This window comes from Mustela nivalis, assembly GCF_964662115.1.
Source record: "Mustela nivalis genome assembly, chromosome: 9".
Lineage (NCBI taxonomy): Eukaryota > Metazoa > Chordata > Mammalia > Carnivora > Mustelidae > Mustela > Mustela nivalis.
The window spans coordinates 91,147,660-91,175,396 of record NC_139028.1 but is presented as its reverse complement, the minus strand read 5'-3'; the positions used below and the strand labels follow the sequence as shown (position 1 = coordinate 91,175,396).

Here is a 27,737-nt window from a genome sequence, read left to right as displayed (position 1 = left end):
AATAAGAATATTACGTTGAAGGGCACCTGTGTGGTTAAACATCGGTTAAGCATCTGCCTTCGGCTCAGGTCCTGATCTCAGGGTCCTGGGACTGAGCCCTGTGTTGGGCTCCCTGCCCATCGGGAAGTGAGCTTCTCCCTCTCCCTTGGTAACCTCCCCACCCCTGCTCCATGGGCGCATGCATGTGTGTCCACATGAGCTCTCCCTCTCTCTCTCTCTCAAATAAATAAAATCTAAAAAGGAAAAGAAAAAAAGAATACTTTGTTGAGGGGTGCCTAGCTGGACCAGTCAGTAAAGCATGCCACATACACGGGGCGTAAACCTTAATTTAAAAAAGAAAGAAAGAAAGAAAAGAGTACTGTGTGGACTAATAAATTACCTGGGAAGGACTTTGATCATTTTAAAAGAAACAACCTGAAACCCCAAAAATGTTGATATTTCTTTCAAATATGAAGAACTACTGATCACCTCCACTTTAAAGAGATAACATCAGCACTGACATTCTTAGACTATGACACTCCCTCTTAAAACTTTCATTTTTGGATTCACTTCAAAAAGCTTAAGTATTCTTAATAAAAGACATGAGTTGGGGCGACTGCTGGGAATACTTGTGGAAATTACCACCTTTTCATCCATGAGGCCGGCTCCCTGCCAGGGATCTGAAATGACTTCACCGACCATTCAGCAAAGTGAATCCCCTCAGCCTCGTGGGAACGAAGCCCCCAGGCAATGAAGTTAGGGTGTGGTGACCTCACTCACATTCAAAACCTATTTCTTTTTTAACCTGCACAAGCACAGTCCTGGCTGGAACCTGCCTCAGACTTTTCAGACGCTTTTTTAAATTAAAGCTACAATTTGCACTCCACCCTCTTTCTCAGAGCACTTCAGAGAAAGTGGAATGCCACGGAGACCGCAGGAAGACAGGAATATTCTGGACAGGATCCTAAAACTTTAATTTCTCAAGCAACTGAAAACCCACAAGTGGGGGCGCATGAGTGGCTCCGTAAAGCATCTGCCTTCCAGCTCAGGTCATGACTTATGGGTCCTGGGATGGGCCCGCAGGGCTCTTTGCTCAGTCTGCGACTCTCTCTCTCTCTTTCTCTTGCTCTTTGCCTCCCCACCGGGCATTTTCTCTAATAAATAAATAAAATTTTTTTAAAAACCAGAAAAAAAGAGGGGCTCCTGGGTGGCTCAGTGGGTTGGGACTCTGCCTTCGGTTCGGGTTGTGATCTCGGGGGTTCTGGGATCGAGTTCCTCATTGGGCTCTCTACTCAGCAGGGAGCTTGCTTCCTCCTCTCTCTCACTGCCTGCCTCTCTGCCTACTTGTGCTCTCTCTGTCAAATAAATAAATAAAATCTTAAAAAAAAAAAAAAAAACTCAGAAAAAAAGAAAACCCACAAGTGACTACGCTGCCGGCTGAGAAACTTGCTATTCTTAAATATTATAACTTACTAGTTATCCGCAATGTTATATTATTAGAACCCAGGTCAAGGTCACAAGTACAAGGAAGCCTAATCAAAATATTATCTCAAAACATGATAATAGGGTTTCTACCCAAAGGCAAATTTGCTTACAGTGAGGTCTTTGCACTCTTTGGGTGCTGGGAGAGCCCGACTTTACTGTTTTCTGTAGAGCAGCATCAGAACCTTTCACAGCATCTTCAAGGTCTTGCTCAGAATCATTCGATTTTGATTTTCCTGCTTCATTTATATTGGGCTTGTCAGGGTTTTCGGACATTCTCAGTTAAGTTTAATTCACTTTCCTAGGAAAGAAAAAAAAAAGTGAACCAAATGTTCTGGCTCTGCCACTAAGCTAGTAGTACAACTCTGGGCAAATCATTTATTCTCCTTGGGTTTCAATTTTCTCACCTGTGAAAATGAATGGGCTTGTGAAGCTCTTACCCAGCTATCATATTGTACCTCAGTGATTAAACAGACAGCTCTAAAATGACGCTTGTGATTTACCAAATTTATGGACCTGTACCTCAGATACAGAGCGACAAGTTTGAATATTTTTGTTCCACACACCTAAGTACCATGTCAAAAGAAAAAAGAACAGGACCTTACATTGTTGGAAGATAATACTACCAAGTGCCCGCTTCTATTTTAATCAAAGAGTGATTCAATTCGTCACTACTTTCATTCCTGAGAGCTGATATGAAAAATCTTTAGAAACCATGCTTTTAACCTTTGCTTCCATACACTGGGCTGATGAGCCGCTTCCTTCATTCTGTTGTGTGGATGACTAGAGATGACACAGAAGGCAGAATCTTACAAGGCATGTAAGAATATGCGGGGCAAATATTTTTATTAACTTCTTGTCAGTGAGCAGGAAAAGATCATAAGGAGGAAGTTGCAAACAACCACAATGTATGGGGTTGGGCGGGGTTTTAATTTTTTAAGTTGCTGGTTAGAACAGGAATAATATTTAGCACATTGGTTTGGGCCAGTTTAAAAAAAAAAAAGGAAAAAAAAAGGCCTGAAATCGTAACCTCTTTTTATTTTTTTTTCTAAATTTTTTTTTTTTTAAGATTTTATTTATTTATTTGACAGAGAGAGATCCCAAGTAGGCAGAGAGGCAGGCAGAGAGAGAGAGGAGGAAGCAGGCTCCCTGCTGAGCAGAGAGCCCCATGCGGGACTCGATCCCAGGACCCTGAGATCATGACTTGAGCAGAAGGCAGCGGCTTAACCCACTGAACCACCCAGGCGCCCATAACCTCTTTTTACTGTAGAAGTTTTGTCAAGTTTTTCTTTCCCAAGGTTTTTCCCTAGAGTTCTCTCTTCCTAAGGTGTTTCTAATTAAGGGAGAAGACAGACACAATGTTTCTGCATTCACAAAACTGCAAATAATTAGAATTTGTACCATCAGCACTTGGAGATCACAAAACATTTTCATAAATACTAATTAGTCTTTATTATACACCTGGATGGTAATCCAGGGATCAAAAGAAATGTTGACTCCTTCCAAAAGGTCTGGCAGTCTCTCTTTTGCACATTAAACAGAGAAGAATCACTTGATATAATTATCTGAAATTTCAGATCCCTCCATTAAATAAAATGAAGTTACTGGAATTGACATTTTCAGGCCTGCATTTTTTTTTCCAGGCCTGTATTATTAATATGAAAGTTGCTTTAATGCAGTTCTCCTTACCTTCTGACATCCCACTCCAGACAACCATCTCCTCTGTCCTAAATCCTATTAGGCTCTGGATATGCTCCAAACCAAAAGATAACATTGCCAGCATATTCTATGAGAAAGGACAAACACACACACTTCTAATTTTATCCTCTTCACATGCTGAGAATGAGCTCAGAAAGGATGAAGTAACTCCTACTGCGCAGTGAGGAGGAAGGCATGCTTTTCTCCAATGCTCAGTTTAGTAAACTAACCTCATCCTTTTAAGATTCAGCTCAAGTCCTACTCCTCCCAGGACACTTCCCAGCAATGTCTGTACCTTTCCCTGAACTCTTGTTGGGCTAGTTACTGAACATCTGCATGCATCCTTGCCTTAAATCCAATTCAAAATATACTTATTTAGGGGCTCCTGGGTGGCTCGGTCGTTAAGCATCTGCCTTCAGCTCAGATCATGATGCCAGAGTCCAGGGATGGAGCCAAGTCCAGCTGACTCTGGCTCTGTGCTCGGCAGGAAGCCTGGTGCTCCCTCTCCCACTCCCCCTGCTTGTGTTCCCTCTCTTGCTGTGTCTCTGTCAAATAAATAAATAAAATCCTTTAAAAAAATTCTATATTTTTATCTCTATCTATCTATCTATCTATCTGTACTTATTTAAATAGGCCTGGAGAGGGAAACGTGCTCACAAGGAAACAACAGACTGAAGCTTAAGTCTTGGTGGCACGAAGAAATCACTAAGGGAACAGAGCAGACGGAGACAAGAATTCTGCCTGGTGGAAGGCTGGGATAACCTTCCCGACAAAGGTGACATTTGAGCTGTTCTTTTGAAAACAGAGGATTTAACCCAATTTAAAAATGTCTAGAGTGAGAGAGGAGGTGGAAAGGGAGAGCATTTCACTCAGGGGACAAATGTGAAGGCACACGAAAATGAGCAGGAGAACTAGTGGCAGGTGATGAAGAGGGAAAGATGGGTTAGGGCGAGCCTGCAAAACTGCTAGTTTTATTTAAAACACACACAGGGGCACCTGGCTGGCTCAGTGGGTTGGGCCACTGCCTTCGGCTCAGGTCATGATCTCAGGGTCCTGGGATCGAGCCCCGCATCGGGCTCTCTGCTCAGCGGGGAGCCTGCTTCTCCCTCTCTCTGTCTGCCTCTCTGCCTGCTTGTGATCTGTCAAATAAATTAAAACACACACACACACACACACACAACTCTTCACCTAGATTTTTAACTTCTTCGTGCCCAGCACCAACCACATTCCCCAATCCGCTCCATCCGTGTAAGCCTGTCTTCCAAACAGAAGCCCGTTAAGTATTTGTTGACAGCTGTGTCATCTCTGTGATGTCAGCGTGTGTGGGAAGGATGGGCGTTGGTCTCAGACGTACCTGGGTTCCAATTTTGGCTCTTTATTAGCTGGGGCACTTCAGTTTCCTCCTCTGTAAAATGCAGCTACCTACTTCTTCGATTTGGGGGACGATGAGACGACAGAATGTGCCTAACAGCAGCTGGCACACCACAGGCTTCCCCCAGACGGGAGCTGTAATTACCGGGCTCCAGGAAGCGCCGACTGCTTACAGCGTGCTCATTCATTCAACAATCACCAACTCCGGCTCCGCCCGAAAAGGGAACCGGGGTAAGAGGCTCCTCGCACTGGCCCGAAAGACCTTCCATCCGAGCTACACGCTCGGCCCAGGGCGCCACAAGACACTCCCCAGCAGAAAGGGTCTCTCGGCAAAGGCAAGGCGCTCCGTCCACCGACGCCGGGACCCGCTCCCTCTGGCCCCCAGTGCCACTCACTCTGGGCGCCCGGATTCCGTTGTAAACAACTGTTCGGGCCGGCGAGGGAGTGGCGGGCCAGCTGCGGGTGATGGAAGAGGGGCGCGCTAGGAGCACGGCCTCGAGGGGCGGGACAAAGGCCGCCCTACGCCGCCCCCCGCCGCCGCCCCTGCTTCTCCCTCGCCTCCACCAGACCACACGGGATCCGACCGGCGCGGACGGGGCCAAGAAATGCCTGGGAATGCCACCCGGCGCCTCCCGCGCGGGCCCCGCAGGGCTGCCAGCCTCTGCGTCCCCTTCCCTCACCTGCCGCGGAGTTCTCCCTCCTGCCGCTCGGGCGGGGAATGAGACGGCCGCCGGCGCCGCGGCGGAGGCGCGGAACGATGCGCGGCGAGCACGGGACGCTTCAGCCTCTGCCCTTCCGCGGCTGCATCCCTCGCCGCGCTGCGGGCGGTCCTCCGAGCCAGGCTCGGGTGGGTAGCGGCCAGTGTGGCCGCTCCTCAAGCGTCGGGAAGGAGGAGGCAGCACTTTAGCCAGGAGGCGCCCGCCCCTCTTAGGGCGGCGCCATGTTTTCGTACGGAAAAGCGGGAGGCGCGGTCCGGTGCGAGCTGAGGGGGCTCGGTGGGCGGGGGATTGAGCCGGGAGGCGCCATGTTTCCGTACGGAGATGCGAGAGGTAGGCTCCGAGTCGGCCGGCGGGGCTCAAGCGGGCCGTGGCTCGGAGACAGGTCGTGCCAGCCCCACGCAGGGTGACGCCATGTTTTCGTACGGAAAGGTGGGCGCCGCTATGAGAGTGTGAGGCGGGAGAGGAACACGTGGTAGAGCCTGCGCGGAGTCTGTCCAATGAAAGAAAAAGGCCGCTTATTCGCAACCTCTTTCAAAGCCTTTCCTGCCCGGGTTTTCAAACATCAGTATTATCCTCATATTTTGTAGCGGCACGTAGTTTATTATTCTGCCTCATTTCGGCTGTTTAAAAAAAAGGCCATGCCAACCACTTGGATAGCCCAGCCTCACTTTAACGGCACAGACTGATTTTGGTTTGGGGGTCCTCTCATTTATCTGAGTGGTCGCTACACGTTGTCGATAGAGCTAGACTTCAGCCCGAAGAGACGCGAGGGAAGGGGACGGACGGTTCCCTTGTGGGTTCAGCTCCGCGTAGGTAACATAAACAACAGTGAGCGCTTGGTGCATTTTATGAACTGTTTTCTAGAAAAAGAAAATATCGTGCTAAGACAAGCCCGTTTGGAGCCTCATCTCCCTCATCACAGGTAGTGGGGGCCGTGATTATCTGGGCACTGGACTGGAGACTGCTCCAAAACAAAACAAAACAAAACAAAACAAACAAAAAAAAACCCACATGCTTTTCTTACCTTTTAGTGGCACGATAGCAAACTACGTGAACAGAGATCGTTTTTGTACCTAAAATCAAAAAATAAAAGCTATGTGATTCTTAACTGTTCATTTGTAAAGATGCTATAAGACTGAGCATGTCATGCATGCCTTAATTAAACAAAATGAAGGTAATAACCGGGTCTCCTACCTGTAGCCTATAAACCTTAAATTTAAATAAGTAGGAAAGCAAGATGATGTGAAATTAGTGCTTTCAAACACTACTAAATAGATAACATGTGGGCAGTTATTCCTAAAGTATTGAAGGCTGAGGACAGCACACCTTCAAGTCATTCACGAACTAGAACATTAGGTATTTTTTCTTAAATATACACACACGTTAAAGTCCTCAGATGAGGATTCACTTTAGGAGAGGGGAAAAAAAAAACCCTTAAGATACTCAACTAACTGGAATAAAGATTCATCAAGAAAACATTAAGCTCTCATTGCAGGGTCCGGACTAATATACCATAGGGTCTCTGGACTAGTGTCCTCCACCCTGACTACTCCCTAAAATAGTCTGGGAGTGTGGGCCTTCTCAAAGGATCATCTGAAACTCTGCAGGTGATGCCAGGGGAAAACTGTTAAGCTTTCTAGTTGATTCGAATGTGCAGCCCGGCAAGAACCACCTCCCCAGAGAGATCTACCCTCTCTCCCCCCAACCACATCCACACCCCTAGAGAGAGTCCACTACCTTCCTTGAAGGATTAATATAAACAATTTTCACTTGTGGAGGGGATGTTGTTACAATATCAAAACCATTGATTTGACTTGTGGTTACTTGTTATCTTTTGATATATTTAGGATTGTTTCCTTTGAATATGAAAAACATTGACACCTTGTTTGATTTTTTTTGGCTGCAAGCACTAGAAACTCAAACTACTTCAAAATTAAGGGAGCTCACTGCAAGACTACTTAGGGTTTGGAAGGAGAAGGCCAGCAGCTGTTCAAGAGAGCTAGACTGTTTGGGGCACCTGGGTGGCTCAGCGGGTTAAGACTCTGCCTTCGGCCCAGGTCATGATCCCAGGGTCCTGGGATCAAGCCCCGAGTCTGGCTCTTTGCTCAGCAGGGAGCCTGCTACCCTTCCTCTCTCTCTACCTGCCTCTCTGCCTACTTGTGATCTCTGTCTGTCAAATAAATAAAATCTTTCCAAAAAAAAAAAAGAGCCAGACTGTTCGATCATCTCCCCAAGACACACAGGATGGCTCCCATCACACCTCTGCTCTTTGCTGCCATCTCCTGCACTCCTCTGAATCACAGACTGGTTTCTCTGTTTTCTTAGTTGTTTCTCCCACCTACTTTGGATTTTTCTATATAGAATTTCCTTGGCCAAGCTGATTTTTGTGCAAAATCAGTCATTTGCCTATAGGCAAGCTGTCCTTGGATCAGTGCTTAGCCCCAGTCTACCCAGCTAAGGTGATGGCAAGGCTCAGTCACTTACCATCAGGTGTCTAAGTGGGGCTGGGTCCCCAGTGGGAGATCATAGAAGAGTGGATGAGGATGCACAGCAAGCAGCTGGCAGTTCTAATACAGGACGGGTGCCCCCAGCATTCAGGGTAGCACAGGACCCCCACCCTTTAAAACTTTGACCATGCTTGCAGTAAACAGGACCAATTTTTCTTAAAACTTGATTCTACCCTTGCTTAGGAAGTTTGAGGTAAACTGATCTTGCTAGAATTTTCCATGAAATGATTGTTAGGATGCCACTGCTTCTAGGAACATGAATATAATCACTAGACAGTTAGTTCTTCCCCTAAAGGAGAAGTGTTAGTTTTGTTTGCCAAATAATCATTCAATTATGTGCCAAGTAAAGGTTGCAAGTCAGAGTGTACACACAGTTGCTCTGTATTAATGTATTGTCTCTAGATTATTCTCAACCCTAACTACCTCTTAGAATCTCCTGTGGGGTGGGGTGGGGTAGGGTGGGCAGTTCTAAAAGGATCATCTGAGACTGCAGGGGTGAAGCCAGGGAACTGTTAAGCTTTCCCGGTGATTCGAATGTGCAGCTGGGCAAGAACTACCTCCCCACTCTGAGTATGGTCTCCCCACACTTTCTGTAGTTTCTGCAAACTTCCTCACACTTAAATCATGAACCAGCTTATCTTCTCTTTTTCACATAGGAAAGACAGCTGCCTTCCCTTGCCTATAAAAACAAAAGTGGAAAACAAGAAAACCTGACAGTTATTCCCTGCTTTATTAGGAGGACTGGGACCACAGACACACTGGAGAGTCCTCAACTCTCTCCCATTGGAAGACTATCAGTATCAGATGTTAGAAAATAAAAGACTGACATGCTAGCATTTTGGCGCATCTAAGTTTTCCTTACTTCTCTTTTAGGGTTTGGTTTTAAGTAAGCTCTATACCCAATGTGGAGCTTGAATTCAGAACCTGATACCAAGAGTCACACACTCTAAGGTCTGAGCCAGCCAGATGCCCCTCCCTACATCTCCTTAAAAGTCTAAGTAGAGGGAGCCTGGGTGGCTCAGTGGGTTAAAGCTTCTGCCTTTGGCTCAGGTCATGATCCCAGGGTTTTGGGATCAAGCCCCTCATTGGGGAGCCTGCTTCCTCCTCCTCTCTCTGCCTGCCTCTCTGCCCACTTGTGATCTCTCTCGGTCTCAAATAAATAAATAAACTAAAAAAAAAAAAAAAAAAGTGAAGATTTTCACCAGTTCACAGTTAAGTACAGGATATGAGAGGAATATGGTAAAAGATAGCATAGGCTTACAATTAGCAAAATCCAGACTGTGGAGAAACTCAAGAACTGACCAATTTTTATTTAATGAGAAAAGCAGAGAAGAGGAGGAGGAGGAAAAAGGAGAACATATAAATTAAAAGAGAATTAAGAAGCACATTAAGCAATTGCAACTTATGGACCTTAATGGATCCCTATTGGAATAAACTGTCAACATCATTTGAGATCAGAAAATGTGACTATTGACTGCATATTTGATGGTACTAAGGAATTGTGGGTTTGTATGTACATAATGATGATACTGAGGTTATTTTTAAATGTCCTTTTCTTTTAGCCATGCATTCTGAAATTTAATAGATGAAGTGATATTATGTCTGAAGTTTGCGAGGGCAGGAGCAAGGAATGCGTGGGGATATAGATTAAATGAGATTGGCCATGAGTTGCCACTTGTTGAAACTGGAAAATGAGTACAAGTTATTCTATTATTCTATTCTTCCCCATTTTTATACATGCTTGAATTTTCCCACAATAAATTTTAAAAGATGTTGAAGTTTTTGAAATCATTAGGACAGTTCAATTTCTGACTTGTCTACTCTTTATGGTAATTAGCAAATTCACTTTATCATAGCCCGAGTTTCTATCTTGCACCTTTTTAAGGAGTACCTCTCAAGGTAAAAACCACACTCTTATTAACTTGTAATTACAGACTTCCTTACTATTTAATGCTTTGTTAAGTAAACACTGCAATGTCATCTAATTAAATTCCTATGATGTTCCATAAAATACTGGGCACAGTACTTACAAATCAGCTCACCTTAAAGAAGTCAATACCTAAAAACAATACACCATCTAATAGTTTCAGGCACGGAAGGTTATACAAAACATGTTTTATTAAGTACAATTTCATATTTAGAACATTTAAAATTACAAATGTGATTAGATATTTAGGATACATAATTTATTCTTAAAATACATAAGTTATATACAGACATTAAAAACTCAGTCTCCAAAATACTCAATAAAGATGTCTGGATGACACTTATAAAACTGACCTAGCAATTTTTTCTTCTCCTTTGCAGACAATTTTGAATCCTCATCAATAGTCTTTAGTAAATTCATTAGTTCATCCTTGGTTGTCTTCTGTGTATGGTCAGAATAATCACTTTGATCAATTCTCTGGCAATATATGTATCCTTTAAGATTAAAAGTAAAAAGTTCAGTTAATCTATTCCTCAGATTTAAAATAAAAAAACAATATTTTTACATTTATATTCTTTTTCCCCAGTTTGTAAAATGCACTGAAGATGCTAAACACCGCTGAGTCTCTAACGCTGGTCAACTTACCTTTTTGACATAAGAACACTCTCTGCTAAGTCTGGATAACTCTGAGGAGTTTTAAAGTCTAGGTGAAGTGCAACTACTTACAACAAAACACTTACAAATAAATACTAGAAATTTGCCTTTGGAAGATCATGAAAATTGTATTTCTCAGATTACCTGTGTCTCTATTTGGATCTCTTCCTTTCTGAATGGCCATGAGTTTAACACTAACAATTTTATGTAGAGTTCCTGGAATCTTAACAAAACAAAAAGAGAGAGAGAGAGAGAGAGAAGGGACACAAGAGATTATTCAAATGATTTTAATCCAGTTATCTACTACATAAACTCAGTTTAACTACTTTCAGAATTTTACCTTAAAAACATCTTTTTGATGGTCCATTAAAAAGAGTACGAGAAGATCAGTTTTGCCTTTGGATAAATTTTTATTGTCAACAATCGCTTTTGAGAATATCCTTTTCACAACCATTCGGTTGTCACTCTATAAAAAGAAAACAAAACATACCCAACAGTGTATATTTAAAAGAATGAATTTCATAGGGACACCTGGGTGGTTCAGTGGGTTAAGCCTCTGCCTTCAGCTCAGGTCTTGATCTCAGTGTCCTAGGATCAAGCCTGGCATTGGGCTCTGTGCTCAGCAGGGAGCCTGCTCCCCCCCCCAAAACCCCGCCCCTGCCTACTTGTGACCTCTCTCTCTCAAATAAATAAATAAATAAATAAAATGAGTTTAATAGAAGAGGCAATGTTAGATATTAATAGCCATTACTCATTTCAGCATACTTGATGCCAGTGTGAAATAATTTGACATGTGAGTCCTGTAAGTATTAAGACTACTCGAATACAATTCACATTTAGACAAAACACTTACTTCTTTCTGTAATTTAAATTCAGAAGGATGTGCTGCAACAGCCATGAAATACAGTAGTCTTCTAAATTCTTCTCTATTTTGGGAGTCCAGAAGCTTTAAGAAGAGCTGAGTGGCTTCTAATGCTATTTCAGTCTTCCCGTTCACTTCAGCCAAAAGAAAAAACTGCTTTTAATTTTGACCAAATATGACTAACAAAGGGAACAAAATTCAAGGTAAAGCTGAAGCAAAACACTAAACTAACTCAAAACTATTTTCAAAAGCAAAACCAAATAAAACGACTAGGAATTACAATAGATGACCAATGTCAACCTCAAGGCAGACTCCTAAATCCTTGTATACTCATTTTTGGATGTTAAATCAAGCTCTTGGCTTTGTAAATAAATCCCCAGCCTGCTTTTCATTAATCAAACACATTTCAAGGGTACACTACGTGTAAAGTAGTGATATATCCAACTCTACCTGAGAAAAATAGAAAGGAGTCTTTGAAACCCCCAATTTGTTTTCAACAAACCATGTGGAAGAGTTTGGCTCATTGGTAGCGGGGCAGAGTGTCTGCAACTTTGAAGACAATGAAGTGGGGGGAGTGGAGGTGTTGGTAGAGCCTTCTAAAGAAAAGAACTGCCACACTAAACCTATTAAACCTCCAGTGAATAGGGCAGCTTTCTCCTGTACCAACCAGAAGTAATTGCAGAGCTTGCTAAAGCCTCCTTCCAAGTGAGCCCTAGAAGTTTTGGAATAAACATACTTTCCATGGATTAATCCAGATCCACTTCGAGCTTAAAGTAGTGCCATTTTGGTTCATTTGGAGGATTTAATTAGCCTCCTTTTTTATTATCCTTTTTCCTGCTTCCTCCAAAAGACAAATTCCAGTATCCAGTAAGATCTTACTTACCTAAGAGTTCTGCAATGCCATTATGAACATCAGATAAGTGATTTAACAGAGGTTCCCTACTACTGTAATATTTGCCAATGGCATCAAACAGAAGTTCTTTCACTAAGTCTATCCTCTCTGGTTGCTCAGGAAAGTTTCTGCTTATGTCCACCACCGTCTGGTCTGGAAGGTACTCTAAGCAGTCAGTTGCTGCAGAGAGCCATTCATCTTCTCTATGGGGGAGAAGAGAATTATTTTTTTAAAAAATTATCTGAATTATTTTAAAAAGCAAATAACAAATATACACACAGTACCTAATGTACTACCTCTTTCAAGTCTGCCATGAGGATAAATTTCCATAGACTTAGATATAGATATGTGTAATTCTTTTTAAAATACAGCTAGATCATGTATCACAGACAAAAAGTTTGGCTTCATAGGTCTTCCTTTTTCTTCTTGAAGAGGAAACAGAGGCTATCCACTATAAGACAAACTGAAAAGGATATCAAAATTTAACTCTACTCTTAGAATGCCACCTGGGTAACCTCAGAAAAGCAGTGTCTTTCAAGAAACAGAATTCTAGAATAACTTCTAGTACTCAATTTGGTAATATGCACTATATATTTATATGTATTTTGTATACGGTTTTAAAAAAGAACAATCTTGTGCTCTACCGCTAGGAATCAGGACAACAAATTCTGCCAGCACTCAGGGGCATTACTTCGGGCAGGTCATGTCAGCTTTCTTTCTTTCTTTCTTTAAGATTTTATTTATTTGACAGACAGAGCTTACAAGTAGGCAGAGAGGCAGGCAGAGAGGGAGGAGGAAGCAGACACCCTGCGGAGCAGAGAGCCTGTGGGGCTCGATCCCGTAACCCTGGGATTACGACCTCTGCCTAAGCAGAGGCTTAATCCACTGAGCCACCCAGGCGCCCCTCATGTCAGTTTTCTGCACATCAGCTTCACCAAGGTCATTGTTAAGATGCGGTGAGATGATCTCTAAGGTCACTTCTAGCACAATTTATAATTCTGTATTTAAAATGTAAGGTAATTATAAAATATTTTCATATGTTGCTTCAGATTGTAGAAATATGGGGTGCCTGGCTGGCTCAGTCGGTGGCTCATGCAACTCTTGATCTTGGAGTTGTGAGTTCAAGCCCCTTAACAGGTGTAGAGATTACTTAAAAATAAAATCTTTTAAAATACTTGATTATAGAAATAGGATTTAAATTATTTCTTTTTGTACAAGAATTATAGGTATGCGGGGCACCTGGGAGGCTCAGTCAGTTAAGTGTTCTAGACTCTTGATTTCAGCTCAGGTCATGATCTCAGGGTCATGGGACTTAACTCCACCTCCGGCTCCATGCTGAGGGTGGAGCCTGCTTAAGATTCTCTCTAGCTGGGACGCCTGGGTGGATCAGTGGGTTAAAGCCTCTGCCTTTGGCTCAGATCATGATCCCAGGGTCCTGGGATGGAGCCCCACATAGGGCTCTCTGCTCAGCGGGGAGCCTGCCTCCCTCTCCCCGCAACCCCGCCTGCCTCTCTGCCTACTTGTGATCTCTGTCAAATCAATCAATCAATAAATCTCATTTTAAAAATGAATATTTAAAAAATGATGAAAATTACATCTGATTTTGACCGAGGTCATTTTGTTCTTCAATTTCCCAAGTCCTGATAATTAGCAACTAATGCTTATCTGATGCTGTGGACAGAAGAATGCAAAAGATTATCTGAAAACCACCATCTAGGACTTTCCCTACAAACACCCTCAAATTATTGAGACAGATGTATTTCCACATACTGAGAGTCACTGTAAGCCTTGAGGATCCCTCGATCCAGATAGTTACTGCTGTTGACCAAGTCAGGTTGCCCCTTAGGCTGAGGTACTTTAGATACAACCTCTTGCTGTTTGAGTAAGGAGTCAAGAAGTGGAAGGTCTACAAGCTGCAGTAGACGTCCAATTGTTTCTTCTTGCCATACTTCATTAATAACTACACAGGAGAAATGACAAAGTAAAAAGAAACAATATTTACTAAATGCTCACCATGTTATTTGCCCAGGCAAGTCTAAGGTATAAATTTGTGGCAAAAGAAAAAAAGAGAGAGAGAGAGAGAGAGAGAGAGAAGAGAAAGAGGAAAAAAGAAGAGGGAAAAAAAAGTCAATCTTACTTATGAAGTGGTTTCATAAAACAATTCAAGATTTGTTTAAAGTGTAGGAGAACAGACTTTGGACGACAGGAATTCTTTTCATTCTTTTACTGTAAAACCAATATGGCAGAGATAAGAGATCAAGTCATATAACATGTTAATAAGGACTTTGGAAGAAAGAATGATTCATTATTCCATCTGAAAACTGGTCTGAAACTATTGGCTCCAGATTATTCCACTCAGGGTTTCCACAACTGGGATGGGGGAGGGAAGGTGGAAATTGGTCATTAATCTACATTCCATTGCCACAGACAAGGAAGAACATAAGAGTTCTGTTTATGTTTTAATGTGATTTTCAAAATTTTATTTAACCTAATAAAATGTTAGAGAAAGAAATATCTGAGAGCATATTTTAAATAAATAAAAATCTGCACGCAAAACACTGCAGATTTGAACCTCTGCCAGCTGATAGGACAAAAGTCAGTGTTCAAGAGTTGCAACACTGATCTATTTGTTAAAGATAATAGACCTCTGTTAAAACTTAATATAAACAGCTTTAATACACAGTGTACTCTTTCTTTGTGCTCTGAACATTTAAATTCTAATAAAGGTTAAGACTGAAAAGTTTTAAATAACTTGTTTTATCTGAAGTTGGTCTTCTATTTCTTACTTGTATCATCTTTACTTACCTTGTGGAGACAAGGTTGCAGAGATGTTTACAGGAGGGGAGTTAGTAGGCTTTAAACTCAGATTTTCCCACAGATCCTCTAAACTTGCTGATTTGATATCAGATGACTTAAATAATGCACCTGAATACCTAAAATGAATTTATTTTTTAAATTACTGTTTCTTAGTAAGTTCAGAGAAATACTTTACTATCAGAGAGCTGAGTTTCTACAAAGTTCATGTATTTCAGAGCAAAAACACAACAAATGCAAATTCTAAGAGTAGAATACAAAAATATCCACCTTCTCTCTCAAGCCTAAATATACATATGGTAAATTTTCCTTTGAATATTCAGATTTAAGTAATTTGATGACTAAAATTTTGATCTCCAATTTTAAAACATAATCTAACTTTAACAGCTTACTGTTTTTAATCACTCGTCTCTATTTTGGGGGCATTTTTGGTGGATAGGGCTCATCGTTTTCCACATATAGGCCTATAATCCTTTATACACAATTTTGAAACCCCAAAAGCTGTGAGAAATCTGAAGTTTATTCAGAACTCAGATGGTGACAAAACTTGTCCCGCCCGCATAGTCTTTACTTATCCCAGTTAGTATGACTATTTTGTTTACCACAGAAATATTACTGCATTTGGTTACCAGATGCTCTCCCAGATCCATCAAGGAGGGCCATCTAATATATGCTTTATGCACAAAATTATCTTTTTAAAACCTCCAAAGTTCCAAATTTCTACATGCACGTGCCTCCAATGGTTCCAGATAAAAAATGACACCTGCATTTGGAAAGCAGTGATTTTGCCCTATCTTACCCTCACATTTCCATCCTATATAGAGAGGTAAAAGTTATCATCTTCTAAATAGAGTGTTGAAACTTAAGACATTAAGATATTTGAAACACTAAATAACACTAAATTTGACACATGATACATTAAAAATAACTAAAAGTTGGTAACACTAAAACCCTTTGGGTCAGATCTGAATTAGAAGAGCTTCGGTTAGGGGCGCCTGGGGGGCTCAGTAGGTTAAAGCCTCTGCCTTCGGCTCAGGTCATGATCCCAGCGTCCTGGGATGGAGCCCCACATCGGGCTCTGTGGGGCTCTCTGCTCGGCAGGGAGCCTGCTTCCTTTTTCTCTGCCTGCCTCTCTGCCTACTTGTGATCTCTCTCTGTCAAATAAAATCTTAGAAAAAAAAAAAAAAGGAAGAGCTTCAGTTACATGGTCACCTCTACAAAGTTTTGCTGAAAGAAATATAAGGGAAACGTTTTATTTCATGACAAATAATCAAGTTAATGTACTTATCACCAACACCCATTTCAAGCACGGGGCTCTAAAGCTCTGTCCCCCCAGTGTCCCCCTCCGTCCCCCAGTGTCCCCCTTGACAGGATTCCTTCCTCCCCAGTGGAGCTCACTGTACCCCCATCTGCAGACGGCAATGCTGCAGTAGATTCCTAACTGGCTCTCCTCGTTAGGCTGTCCATATGGCTGCCAGGATGACCTTTCTAAAATACACTGTCATTTTCTGTGGTCTCCCCAACATCTGTACGATTGATTGCAAACTCCTGATGTCATATGTCATATGAAATCCTCTGCATTCTGGGTCCCACGTACCTTTCATACTTCACATCTGCCATGTCCTGGATTCCAGTGATAACCCACTTGTCTCCCTTCCGCCCTTCTTCCCTCCCTCCCCTTTTCTGTTGTTCTGTGTGTATAAACCCTCTTACATGTTTTTACACTGCGACTGTGAATTGAAGCAGAAAAAAAATAAAAATCTGTTGATTATTCTACTAAATATAAAATATGAATAAGTAGGAATTCCAGGAGAAATTCACTGTATCCAAATAGAAATTTCCAAATAGAAATTCACTGTATCCTGTCAAATATCCCCACAGACCCAGCCCTTAGCCTAGTTTACAGTTTCCAAAAGAACATAAAGCCAGTCAGCCTCTCGCTAAAAAGTAAAGGAAAGCCTGCCAATGTCCCCAGGATAGTCCAACATTTCATACGAACCTGGAAGGTGAATATAATTTATTCTCTTTGCCCGACTGACTGTCTTGGCCAGGTACAGTTGTGAATCTATAAAGGCTGCAACTACTATCTTCAAATGTAGGTTTCTTGTCTTTGCCGAAGACTTTGGTTGGAACTGCTTCAAATACTTTGTAGTCCATAAGTGCCTGACACACTCTCACCACTTTGGACCGAGGAATATCCACATCACCGAAATATTTATTCTGAATTAGGTGAGAGAAAATGACATCCACAGCCTCTGAACCAACGAAGCAGTCATTGTGTCTTTTTAAATGGTGTCTTCGCCTCTTCACTTCCACCTGTGTTTGCAGAGTGTTAATAATGCTGCTCCACACATAGGTGGCTCCAAACGGTTTCTGGGCCACACTGAAACCTGCAACGGGAAAAACCTTGTTCATTAATAATCAGGTCCAAGCAATCCTTAAGCAAAATGTGGCAATTTCCAAAGTTATTAATGAGGAACAGGTATGGGGTCAGCTTGTTGCCCAACTTTTCATCAGTAGCGCCTACTGTATGGCCAACACTGTTCTACGGGCTAAGATACATCGGTGAACAAAACAAAGTCCCTGTTCTCTTTGTGGGAAGATACAGACAATATGCGGATGTTGGACAAATGCTGGGGGTGGGGCGGGGGGGCGGTGGTGGTAATAAAGACTGGTGAGGAGGAGAACACGATTTTGGAGGGGATGTCTGGAAAGATCTGACAAGGTGGTATGTGAGCAAAAGCCGGAGTAAAACCAGGAAGCAAGGTGTGCAGATATCTGGGAAAAGGGCAGAGGGAGCAAGAAGAACAAAGCCCCGAGAAACAAGTGTGCTTGGCCAGGAGATGAGGAACAAGGCCAACATGGCCTGAGTGGGTAACCAGGGAGAGAACAGTAGGAAGTCAGATCAGAGGGGACTGGAAATGGTCTTTGGGGTGGGGGAGTGCAGATCAAGTAGGTCCTTGCGGCAGTTACGAATTATGTGGCAGGAACTCTATTAAGTGCCTCACATTTAGACCATTAGCAATGCTATGAGGCAGATATAATGTCTATTTGAGAGATGGAAAACAGATGCACAGAGTTTAAACGTAACTTCCAGACATACCGTAAGAGGTGCTACTGGAATTTGGCTCATGGTCTGCATCATTTAAAAGCATTTATCGGTAAATAGGTAGATGGATAGTTATACACACACACACACACACACACACACGAGTTGGAATAAACTAATATTTTTAAAGCTTCCTATTATGCAGGCTTAGGAGTTAAGTACTTTGTGCAGGGAAGACTGCCTTCTGCCCAAGAGCTCACAGCCTACCACAAAGAGAGGAAAAGCACAGAAACTGAGCAAGATTTTAGCAAAACAGAAAAGAAAGAAAACATGCTTTCAAAGAGTTATCACATTTTTCCTCTTTGTAATAAATGGATATTTGGCAAAACTACAAAGAAAAGGAGAAACAATTAAGAGGGAAAAAATGGACCTTAGTTTTAATAAGCTGATGGAACAGAGTCTAGCTAATCATCAGCTCGTTGGCCAGCTGGCTGGCCTTTTTTTTTTTTTTTTAAGATTTTATTTATTTATTTGACAGAGAGATCACAAGTAGGCAGAGAGGCAGGCGGGGTGGGGGGGAGTGTTTGAGGGGACAGGGAAGCAGGCTCCCTGCTGAGCAGAGAGCCTGATTCGGTTTGATGCTTTCGATTTAATGTGGGGCTCAATCCCAGGACCCAGGGATCATGACCTGAGCAGAGGCCTTAACCCACTGAGCCACCCAGGCACCCTGGCTTGCTCTCTTTTTACATAAACAGAGAGTATGCCTTTTTTTGTGTTATACCTTTCAGCGATCCTCGGAATACACAGTGGTTCCTATTTTTAAGCCCCCAGTTTTGTTAAGTGTATTACTTCCTATATTTTTAGGATACTCTGACAGAGAAGTTGAAAACTTATTATGTCCCTTAAGGTCATGTAAAAAGGAAAACTAAGCATCAGCACAAATATAAGGAATAAGGGGAGCTATAACCAAAGAAACTGCTACCTGAAACTACCTTCCTGCCTTTTTAGAAAAAATAGAATGTATGAGATGAAGGTAAAGTTGAGTTCCTAAAGACAATAAAACTCCATTTAATGTGCTAGGGTCATAAATTTTAAGTAGGTCATTCAGTCTTTTATATTATAATAAAAGAATCCCAGTGGGCCATCACACTGTATTCACTTACAGTGTCATTTCGTAGCTACTAGAAATTAACATCTACACCATGAAAATTACTAACATACACGCAGGCATACACATAAAATCCTTTACTATTTGTATACTTCCTGTACCAAAAGTAGATGGGTAATTTAACTATCTACCAATTATTATGTTGGTTTAAAATCAGCAAGACTGTTTTTATATTTATTTTATTATTATTTTTAAGATTTTATTTATTTGACAGAGAGAAATCACAAGTAGGCAGAGAGGCAGGCAGAGAGAGAGAGGGGAGGAAGCAGGCTCCCTGCGAAGCAGAGAGCCCGATGTGGGGCTCGATCCCAGGACCCTGAGATCATGACCTGAGCCGAAGGCAAAGGCTTTAACCCACTGAGCCACCCAGGCGCCCCTGTTTTTATATTTTAAAATTCAAGATGCTTCAGAATCCAGTAATAAACAAAGAAGGCAGTAATTGATGCTAGTTTTCCAAATATCATGTGAGCGAGCAGTTTTAAGGACTGAATTATGGAGAATCAATTAGATAAACCACACCGGTAAGAGATTTACTACTGGCACAGTATTTAATATCTACTGAACAGAGCCAGAATGGAGCATTTGATGAAATCTTAAAACCTGTCCAGCTCATTCCTGGTGTCTAGAACCCAGGAGTAGCTGCACTGTTTCCAGCCACAATAACTAAATAAAAGGAGTGTTCATAGTTAATATTCTTTTTTTTTAAGATTTTGTTTATTTATTTGACACAGAGAGAGAGAGAGATCACAAGTAGGCAGAGAGGCAGGTGGGGGGGGGGGGGAGAAGCAGGCTCCCTGCTGAGCAGAGAGCCCGATGATGGGCTCAATCCCAAGACCCTGAGATCCGTGACCCGAGTCAAAAGCAGAGGCTTTAACCCCCGGAGCCACCCAGGCGCCCTCACAGTTAATATTCTTAACTTCTTAAAATACTAGAGATCATAGCTGAGATTTAAATGAACTTAATGTCTGATCTTTAGCCTTTCCAAATATTCACTGTTATTAATAACAACTCATGTTTGAGTAAATATGAAAAGCTCTGCCTTCTCTTATTGAATCCTGATAAACTTTCTCTGAAATAGTTGTTAATAATCTTATTTTGAGGAAATCGAGGCTCATGAGTTAAACAAACCCAGTTTCACAGGTAGTAAATATATGCTTTTTCTAGTTCTCAAATGCAAATATATTAAATCACCAGAGGGTTTTAGCATCAACTTTTCATTGAAGACTAGGATTAAGTGAAAGAGCTTTAAGTGAGCCAATGATATCAGAAGAAACAAAAAACTTAAAGATTTGTGAGCCCTCCCCCTCACCAAAAAAAAAAAAAAAAAGATTGTGAACCCTTAACAAAGCTATTTAAAACAGCAGCCGTGGGCGTCTGGGTGGTTTAGCTGGTTAAGCACCTGCCTTCGGCTCAGACCATGATCTCAAGGTCCTGGGATCGAGTCCTGCATCAGCCTCCCTGATCAGTGGGGAGTCTGCCTCTCCCTCTCCTTTTGCCCCCCCCAACTGATGATCCCCCCCCAATATATAAATAAAACCTTAAAAAAAAAAGGCAATCATTAAATAAACCAATAAATAAATGCCATAGCCGTTAGTCCTAAAATAAAGTAGGATATCATAAATTCTATAATACATACAAGCCACAGTACACAGGAGTAGGAGAGGAGAGGAAAATAAGATTCAAACGTGTAGAGATCAGAGGGCCTTTTAAGTAGCAGTGAAATAGACTTCTGGCTCGTAATGATATTAAATTTGAAACACCTCAGTCCTAAGAGTTGAGCTACAAGTAGGTAAGTATAAAAATCCTAAAAATTGAGGCTGAGTCACTTACTAATTAGAGATCAACAAGACAACAGAAGAGGGTAGGAGGGAGGGGATACACAGCTTCAGTGACAAAGGCTAATCCTCAGAGGGGAAGTAAGAAGAATAAATTTCCGCATATTAACTTGCTGCTTAAATATGGGAAATCAGGAAGTTCTACAGGTTGGATAACACAGTATAAAAGATTAAAGAACAGGTTAGAGCAGGATAGTAGGCACCTCTGTGCCACACAATGTTTCCAGAGTCCTCTAGGCAGGATACAATTCAGCCCTTTCAGGTCCCCTCTGTTCTCACTGACCATTAATTCCCAACACTGCAACCTGGGATATTTCCCCTTAAGCATCACCACCCACAGACCCAAACCAGCTCATGTTCATACAAATACTTTAATACATAACATAACCTGCACTTGACAAGTACATGTGCCAAAACCCACACCAGGATAACCTGTTTTTTTAATGCTGACTTCACCAGTTGAACATAGATCCCCCACATGCTGGTCTGAAACTTATTCATCATCATCGAAGAGTTGAAGTGAATATGGGTATAGCAGACCACGGCCCAGTGAGACAAATTACTGTGACTTCTGAACAGGATTCAAGAGACCAGAAGTAGACAAAGAGTGCTTTGTAAGTCTAGCATCAAATTTCAGCTTCAGCTTGTCCCCAGCCCTTACTTGCATATGAGCTAGACATTTCTTTAAAAGTCATCACTATCTAATTACTAGTGATGCTCACCTTAAACCAGGTGCCCCAGTCGGTTAAGCATCTGGCTCCTGATTTGGGCTCAGGTCATGAGCTCAGGGTTGAGAGAGGGAGCCCCACATGGGGCTCTGTGCTGGGCATGGAGCCTGCTTGAGATTCTCTCTCATCCTCTGCTCCTGCCCCAACCCACTCTCTCCCCCTTCTCTAAAATAAATAAATTAACAAAATCAGATTCAGCACTATCTGTGCCTTGATGCTTCCTTTGGTCACAAATGTTCTAAAAGCATCATGATGAAAGGATCAAAGAGTCTAGAGATTAGCTGTGATGACCTGGGGTAAGAGAATTAACCTCTATAGGTTGGTTTCTTCATTCACTGATACAAGAGCTGAACACTGTGTTTAAGATTGGTTTCAGGTCTAAACATCTGATTATAGGATTTCAGAGACTGAAATTCTACCCATTTCCATTTAGATATGGACACTGAACACCACAGAAAATATGGTAAGAAATGAGGAATAGGAACAAATGTGACCTTATAAAAAGCTTTTTGGAAGGTGGCCTAACAAGAGGCTCAGAAATTGTTTTAAACTAGATCTATAACATACTGTGCTCATAAGCCCTATATAAATCTAGGTTAGTTAACATTCATTTTTCAAGCACTCATCTTTATTTGCTTGAAAGCTTTCATTCTTCAAGCACTCATCTTTATTTGCTTGAAAGCCATACTTACTTTTCAAAACGAAGACCTGTCCTTTGCATGTATTTGAAATCTATCCAAAAAAGTTTACCAACCATAAAAAGAAGTTAAATTTCTGATACTGAACTCTGATATATATGTGTAATACAAGTATCTTCCCTTCTACAAATACACACTAAATACTCAAGTTATTGAAATAATTCCTTAAAAGATCAAGTCATAAGGCAGACATGTCAAGAAATTACACTTATTCAGAAGTTACAAAGGGATAATCAGCTTCAGCTATGATCTGCAGAACACACCTCCCACAGCCCTGCTGGTGAAACCGACCTAAGGACATAAACAATTCTATAGTCACTTCAAATTAGTAGGATTATTCGCCTGAGAAGATCATACACACATTACAAAAGTGGATCCCAGTGCAAGGTAAACGCAGAGAATTATGAAAAAAAAATGCTACTTCTAAATGAACATGTAACAATCTCCTTTTCCTTCTTGGGCTTTAGAATGCCCCTACCCCACAGGAAAAAAAAAAAAAAAAAAGAATTCAGATAGCTCATGTTAGGCAATTTTCAAAAAACTTGGACAGCAAGTTAATGCCTTTTTTTTTTTTTAAGATTTTATTTGTTTATTTGACAGACAGATCACAAGTAGGCAGAGAGGGGGGGGGGGGAAGCAGACTCTCTGAGCAGAGAGCCCAATGGGACTCGATCCCAGGACTCTGAGACCATGACCTGAGCTGAAGGCAGAGGCTTAACCCACTGAGCCACCCAGGCGCCCCTAATGCCTTTTTTTCAAATGTCCTTACAATTCACAAAAGTTCAAATTATTTAATTGCCTTATAGACTGCCTCACATAATAGATTTGGATATTCAATACTTGTGAGTGGTAGATGATTGCCAACTACTAAAAATTTTTAAAGGAGAGTTAATGCAGTGGTTCTTAGTGAATGATTTTATAGTTACCTAGATACCTGGCAATGTCTGGAGCCATTCTTGGTTGTCCCAGGCTGAGGAAGGGGAAGTGCTACTGGCATTTAGTGAGCAGAGGGGCTAGGGACGCTGCTAAACACAGGCCAGCCCTCACAACAGAGAAAATGTCAATAGTGCCCACAGTTCAGAAAGTGTGGGTTAACTGAATAGTATTAGGATATGAAAACTTGTGTTAATGCAGCAGGCACAGCGTTCTTTTCTGTGGATACAAAGAGTAAGACCAAAGCATGAGTTCTGGAGTCCCAGATACCTGATTTCTATTCTCGGCCCCATCATTTACTAATAATGCAATCCTGGCCAAACAGCCTAACTTTTCTGTTGCAAAACAAGAGCTAGGTCCACTTCCCTCAGTTACCGTGAGGATCACAGGAGACAATATACGCTAAGTGGCTACCATCAGTACTCAGTAATGAACAGACGTGTAACTCCAAACAGAGTGGGAAACTGTCACAATTTGGAAGAGCCTAAAGATTCAATGTAATATGATATCCCCTCCTTTTTTAAAAGATTTTATTTGACAGAGAGAGAGAGAGAGAGAGAGGGAGGGAACACAAGCAGAGGGAGTGGGAGAGGAAAAATCGGGATCCCTGCTCTGCTCTGCAAAGAGCCTGATGTGCGGCTCCATCCCAGACCCTGGGATCATGACCTGAGCCAAAGGCAGATGCTTAACTGACTGAGCCACCCAGGAGCCCCTGTAATGTAATATCCTGAATGGGATCCTGGAACAGAAAAAGAACATTAGGCAAAAATTAATGAAATCTGAGTAAAGTATGGAACTTCAGCTCATAAGTATGTGTTAACTTTGGTTCATTAATTGTGACAAACATACTATACAAAGGTAAGATGTTAATAGTAAGGAAAAAATGAGTAAAGGGCAGATGGGAACTCTATATACCAACTTCATGACTTTTCTGTAAATCTAAATCTATTCTAAAATTCTAAAAGTTTATTTAAAAAGTAAAAAGAAAAGGGAAGGTATCTTACTTCTTCCCTCCTCTGAACTAAGGAGACAGTCTCTACCTTCAGAGTTTATCCTTTAACTATTCGTACCACCTGAGGACGTCAGGCTTTAAACAGAATTCAATAAATAAATTCTGCCAGCAGATTAAGACAAGATGTGTCACATACCAGAGGATTTAACTCTTCCTCAGAAAATAATAAATAAATCCTAATAAATCCTAAGTCATTTAGTCATGAGCGTCTGCCTTCAGCTCCAGTTGTGATCCCAGGGTCCTGAGATAGGCCCCAAGTTGGTCTCCCTGCTCAGCAGGAGGCCTGCTTCTCCCATTCCCTGTGCTCCTCCCCCCATTCATGCTCGCTCTCTCTCTCTCTCAACTAAATAACATTTTTTAAAAAAATCCTAAGTCATTTAGGATTAAAGAGAATTTTTTTTAAAGATTTTATTTATTTATTTGACAGACAGAGATCACAAGTAGGCAGAGAGGCAGGCAGAGAGAGAGGAGGAAGCAGGCTCCCTGCTGAGCAGAGAACCTGATGTGGGGCTCAATCCCAGGACCCTGAGACCATGACGTGAGCAGAAGGCAGAGGCTTTAACCCACTGAGCCACCCAGGTGCCCCGGATTAAAGAGAATTTTAAGAATTTTTTTTTTTTTCCAAGAGGTTTTAAAACATTACTCACAGAACTGCCAAGACAAAAGAAAAGAACTAATCTACTGGACATTAACCAAAACCTTATGAAAAGGGATAAATGTAAAGAACTGAGATTTGGGTGTTCAAATAGGCAGCTGTGACTGAGTGGGAAAACCCTGCTAGACACTGAGAGCAATACGCAATGCTTTTACTGTATATTGGTTTTGGTAGTCCAAAGTTTGCTTTCCTCTTGTGTGGTATTAGAGATGTCAGGCTAAACCCGAGACTGCCTCTAAAAAGAAGGCTACAAGTAGGTAAAGGATGTAAAAGAAATCTTTGCTAATAAGAACAATTTTAAAACAGGCTAAGAGAAGTATCCACAAAAGTAGGCATTGGTCCCTACTTTAATTGAGACAGATTAATGAAACAGCATATGGGAAGTACTTTGAGCTCCCTGGAAAAGTGATACCAGGTGAATTCAAAGAATTAGGTTACAGTATGAAGGGATAACAGGATAACACACCACTTTCTTGTCTATATTGAAAGGCAAATATCTTCAAGTACTGATGGCTAGCTTATATCATTCATTTCTTCTACATAAATCAGGTCCCCTGGTCACTACAGCCCCTTTAGGTGTGGAAAGAGTAACTATTCAGTAGAGAATGAAGAGTACAAAGCTGCTGGCAGCACACAGAGAGCCAGTTGCAAGGAACTAAGAAGCACAGGCTCCTATTACTGTGCTCCCTGGGACTGTGACAGGGAACTCAAGGGTGGAAGAGGGATTAACAAATGCTAACAGGTAGAGTTCCAACTCTAGCAAGCAAAACAAATGAGAAAAGGCAGTGGGCCCTTCTCTGCCCACTGCACCTGCCAGGCAGGAAACTGGTCTTTTCCTTAGGTTTAGATCTGCTTACCAGCACCTCAGCTCTTCCCTTGGAGAGTCGCCTACTTAATTTTGAAGATACATACTCCCGTATGCCATCTAAGAACCTGTTCACAAATGCCCAAAGCTCAGAACTGGTATTTCAGCTGTTAGAGAAGACAGGGTGCTACGGTTCTAATCACTTAAAAGTTGGCAATTGCTTTCACTCAGAGAGTAAGCCTAAAGACTTCCCAATACTGTTTCCAATTTTGAATTCTCAAACAATGAATGAATCCCTTCTCTTCACAATGTAAAACAAAGAGAAATTCTGAATGTAGCCATCATACGCTTATCTGATCCTTTAAATTGGTGGAGAAAAGGTCAATATTATGATTGTTCTTAGAAAAGGAACTATCACAATTTATTGGCATTTTGAAGATTAAAAGGAGTATTAGTAATTGTAAGTCGACACAAGACTGGAACCACTGAGATGCACCCAAACGACCTGAGTCAATTCACCGACTACTGTCATCTTGAGGAAGGAGTCAATTTCACTAGTAGGTATTTTCCAAAGGAAACGTTTTTGCCGGATAGGGAACCAACAGCCCACACAGCAGATACAGAAAGGGAGAAAGTTGTATCTGTTCTAAAAAGGGGGAAAAAAAAATGCTGTGTTGTGTGAATATCTTTACTTACTGAGTTGTAATATGCTAGGATCAGAATTTAGAATTGGTTATCCCTTCCGTTCATTTGTTTGGATATTCAAAGAAAGCAAAAGGCTAAGCAAGCTGTCCCCAAAGATACGATTAAGCTGGTGGCAGAGTTCACCAAGTTCTCTCCTAAGGTCACAAAACCATTAAAAAAAAAAAAAAAAAGTTCAAAACTTCTATACATTGAAATACTCCTTATCCAGAAAATTTAACGAATAAATACTTTTTATGCCAAGTTCCTTCCCATCGAACAAAAAACACTCATCACTCCCAGGAAGTCTGGGGAACTGAGTGGGCAAGAGAGGCGCTCGGTCCCTGGCCATATTGTGGGCCGAGGTTCGTGCTTGAGACAGAAGGCGAAGAGCCATCGCGGTCCGGAGATACTCGCTACGCGTAACGCCGTGGAGCCCGTCTGGAGACCGAGTGAGAGCGCCTGGCACGCAGCGGGCCACTGACGAGCGCGCGGCGACGTTCAAGTTGGGGAACTAAGTAAAAGCTGAGCTGTGAGGGCGGCGGGGTCTGCCGGCCGAAGCCCACCCGCCGGAGAGGGATCCAATTCGCCGACACCGAGAGGTACCCGCCCGAGTGGTTACAGCTGCGCCGACTCGCTGGACCCGGCGGGGTCCCGGTCCAGCGCGAGAACCGCAGCCAGAGCGCCCCCCAGCCCGGGCCGGCCCGGGACCCCCTACGCACCCCGGACAGGGGTCCTCAGCACCTACCCGGAGGCCTCTGCGCCGGGCTATGGAAAGCCGACAGGTTCAGCGCCGCCGCCTTCTCCCGCACCGTAGCCATGGCTGTGGCTGCCAGGTCGCCAGCACCACCGACCGCGGCACCGCAGAGTCAGCGCCTGCCGCTCCGCGGCCAGTTAACTGGCCCAGGACGGGGCGGGGCTGCCGTCAGGTCCCGCCCCCGCCCCGCCCGGCCCCGCCCAGGGCGCCGCGCGCCACGGGTCATGTGGCTGTCGGAGACGCGTGTAACCTGCAGCCCGAGGGCCGGGAAAAGGTGCGCTACTCGCTTGTGATGAGGGAGATAGCCAAGCAGGGAGCACTTCGCTGTGGGCCCGGTGACTGGCGCCGACACCTACGCGACCCGCTTCCCACCGTCGCTCGGCGCCTCCTAAGCGCGGGCAGCGGTTGGCGCCCGGCAGGCCCAGCCCACCTGGGTGCAAACCATGTCCCGCGGTTGATTGGTTCTGGGACGCAGCAAGTGGCTTAACTGCTCTGTGCCTCAGGGCCCTCA

The 27,737-nt window shown here is 42.6% G+C and overlaps 2 protein-coding genes across 7 annotated transcripts in view; both read right to left on the bottom strand.

Annotated features, from left to right (window-relative positions):
- TCP11L1 (t-complex 11 like 1) overlaps positions 1–5,486 on the bottom strand; it is a 40,041-nt gene extending 34,555 nt beyond the window's left edge. For 2 of the 6 annotated variants that reach the window (XM_082748915.1, XM_082748919.1), the window contains exons 1-2: positions 5,211–5,486; positions 1,575–1,762 (exon numbers count right to left, since the gene is read on the bottom strand). In XM_082748915.1, coding sequence (XP_082605041.1) covers positions 1,575–1,737 — 163 coding nt within the window. In that variant the 5' untranslated portion in view covers positions 1,738–1,762; positions 5,211–5,486. The other 4 variants (XM_082748916.1, XM_082748920.1, XM_082748918.1 and 1 more) reach the window with 3 other exon arrangements.
- A 4,370-nt stretch (positions 5,487–9,856) lies between these two features.
- Positions 9,857–27,381, bottom strand: DEPDC7 (DEP domain containing 7). The gene is made up of 9 exons (XM_082748914.1): positions 27,218–27,381; positions 16,905–17,295; positions 14,897–15,024; positions 13,862–14,051; positions 12,083–12,294; positions 11,191–11,333; positions 10,678–10,803; positions 10,482–10,560; positions 9,857–10,177 (listed from the first exon to the last, which is right to left on the bottom strand). Exons 1-9 carry the CDS (start codon positions 27,288–27,290, stop codon positions 9,984–9,986), a joined length of 1,536 nt encoding a protein of 511 aa, XP_082605040.1. The 5' UTR covers positions 27,291–27,381; the 3' UTR covers positions 9,857–9,983.
- Positions 27,382–27,737: the final 356 nt, after the last annotated feature.

Bases quoted from the DNA above. Each gene is read 5' to 3' on its own strand.
- DEPDC7 (XM_082748914.1), bottom strand. From the start codon at position 27,290: ATGGCTACGGTGCGGGAGAAGGCGGCGGCGCTGAACCTGTCGGCTTTC. The intron at 15,025-16,904 runs GTTCGTATGAAA...AATTCATTTTAG, and splicing joins AAATTATATTCACCTTCCAG to GTATTCAGGTGCATTATTTA. The intron at 14,052-14,896 runs GTAAGTAAAGAT...TCTCCTGTGTAG, and splicing joins TGCAACCTTGTCTCCACAAG to TTATTAATGAAGTATGGCAA.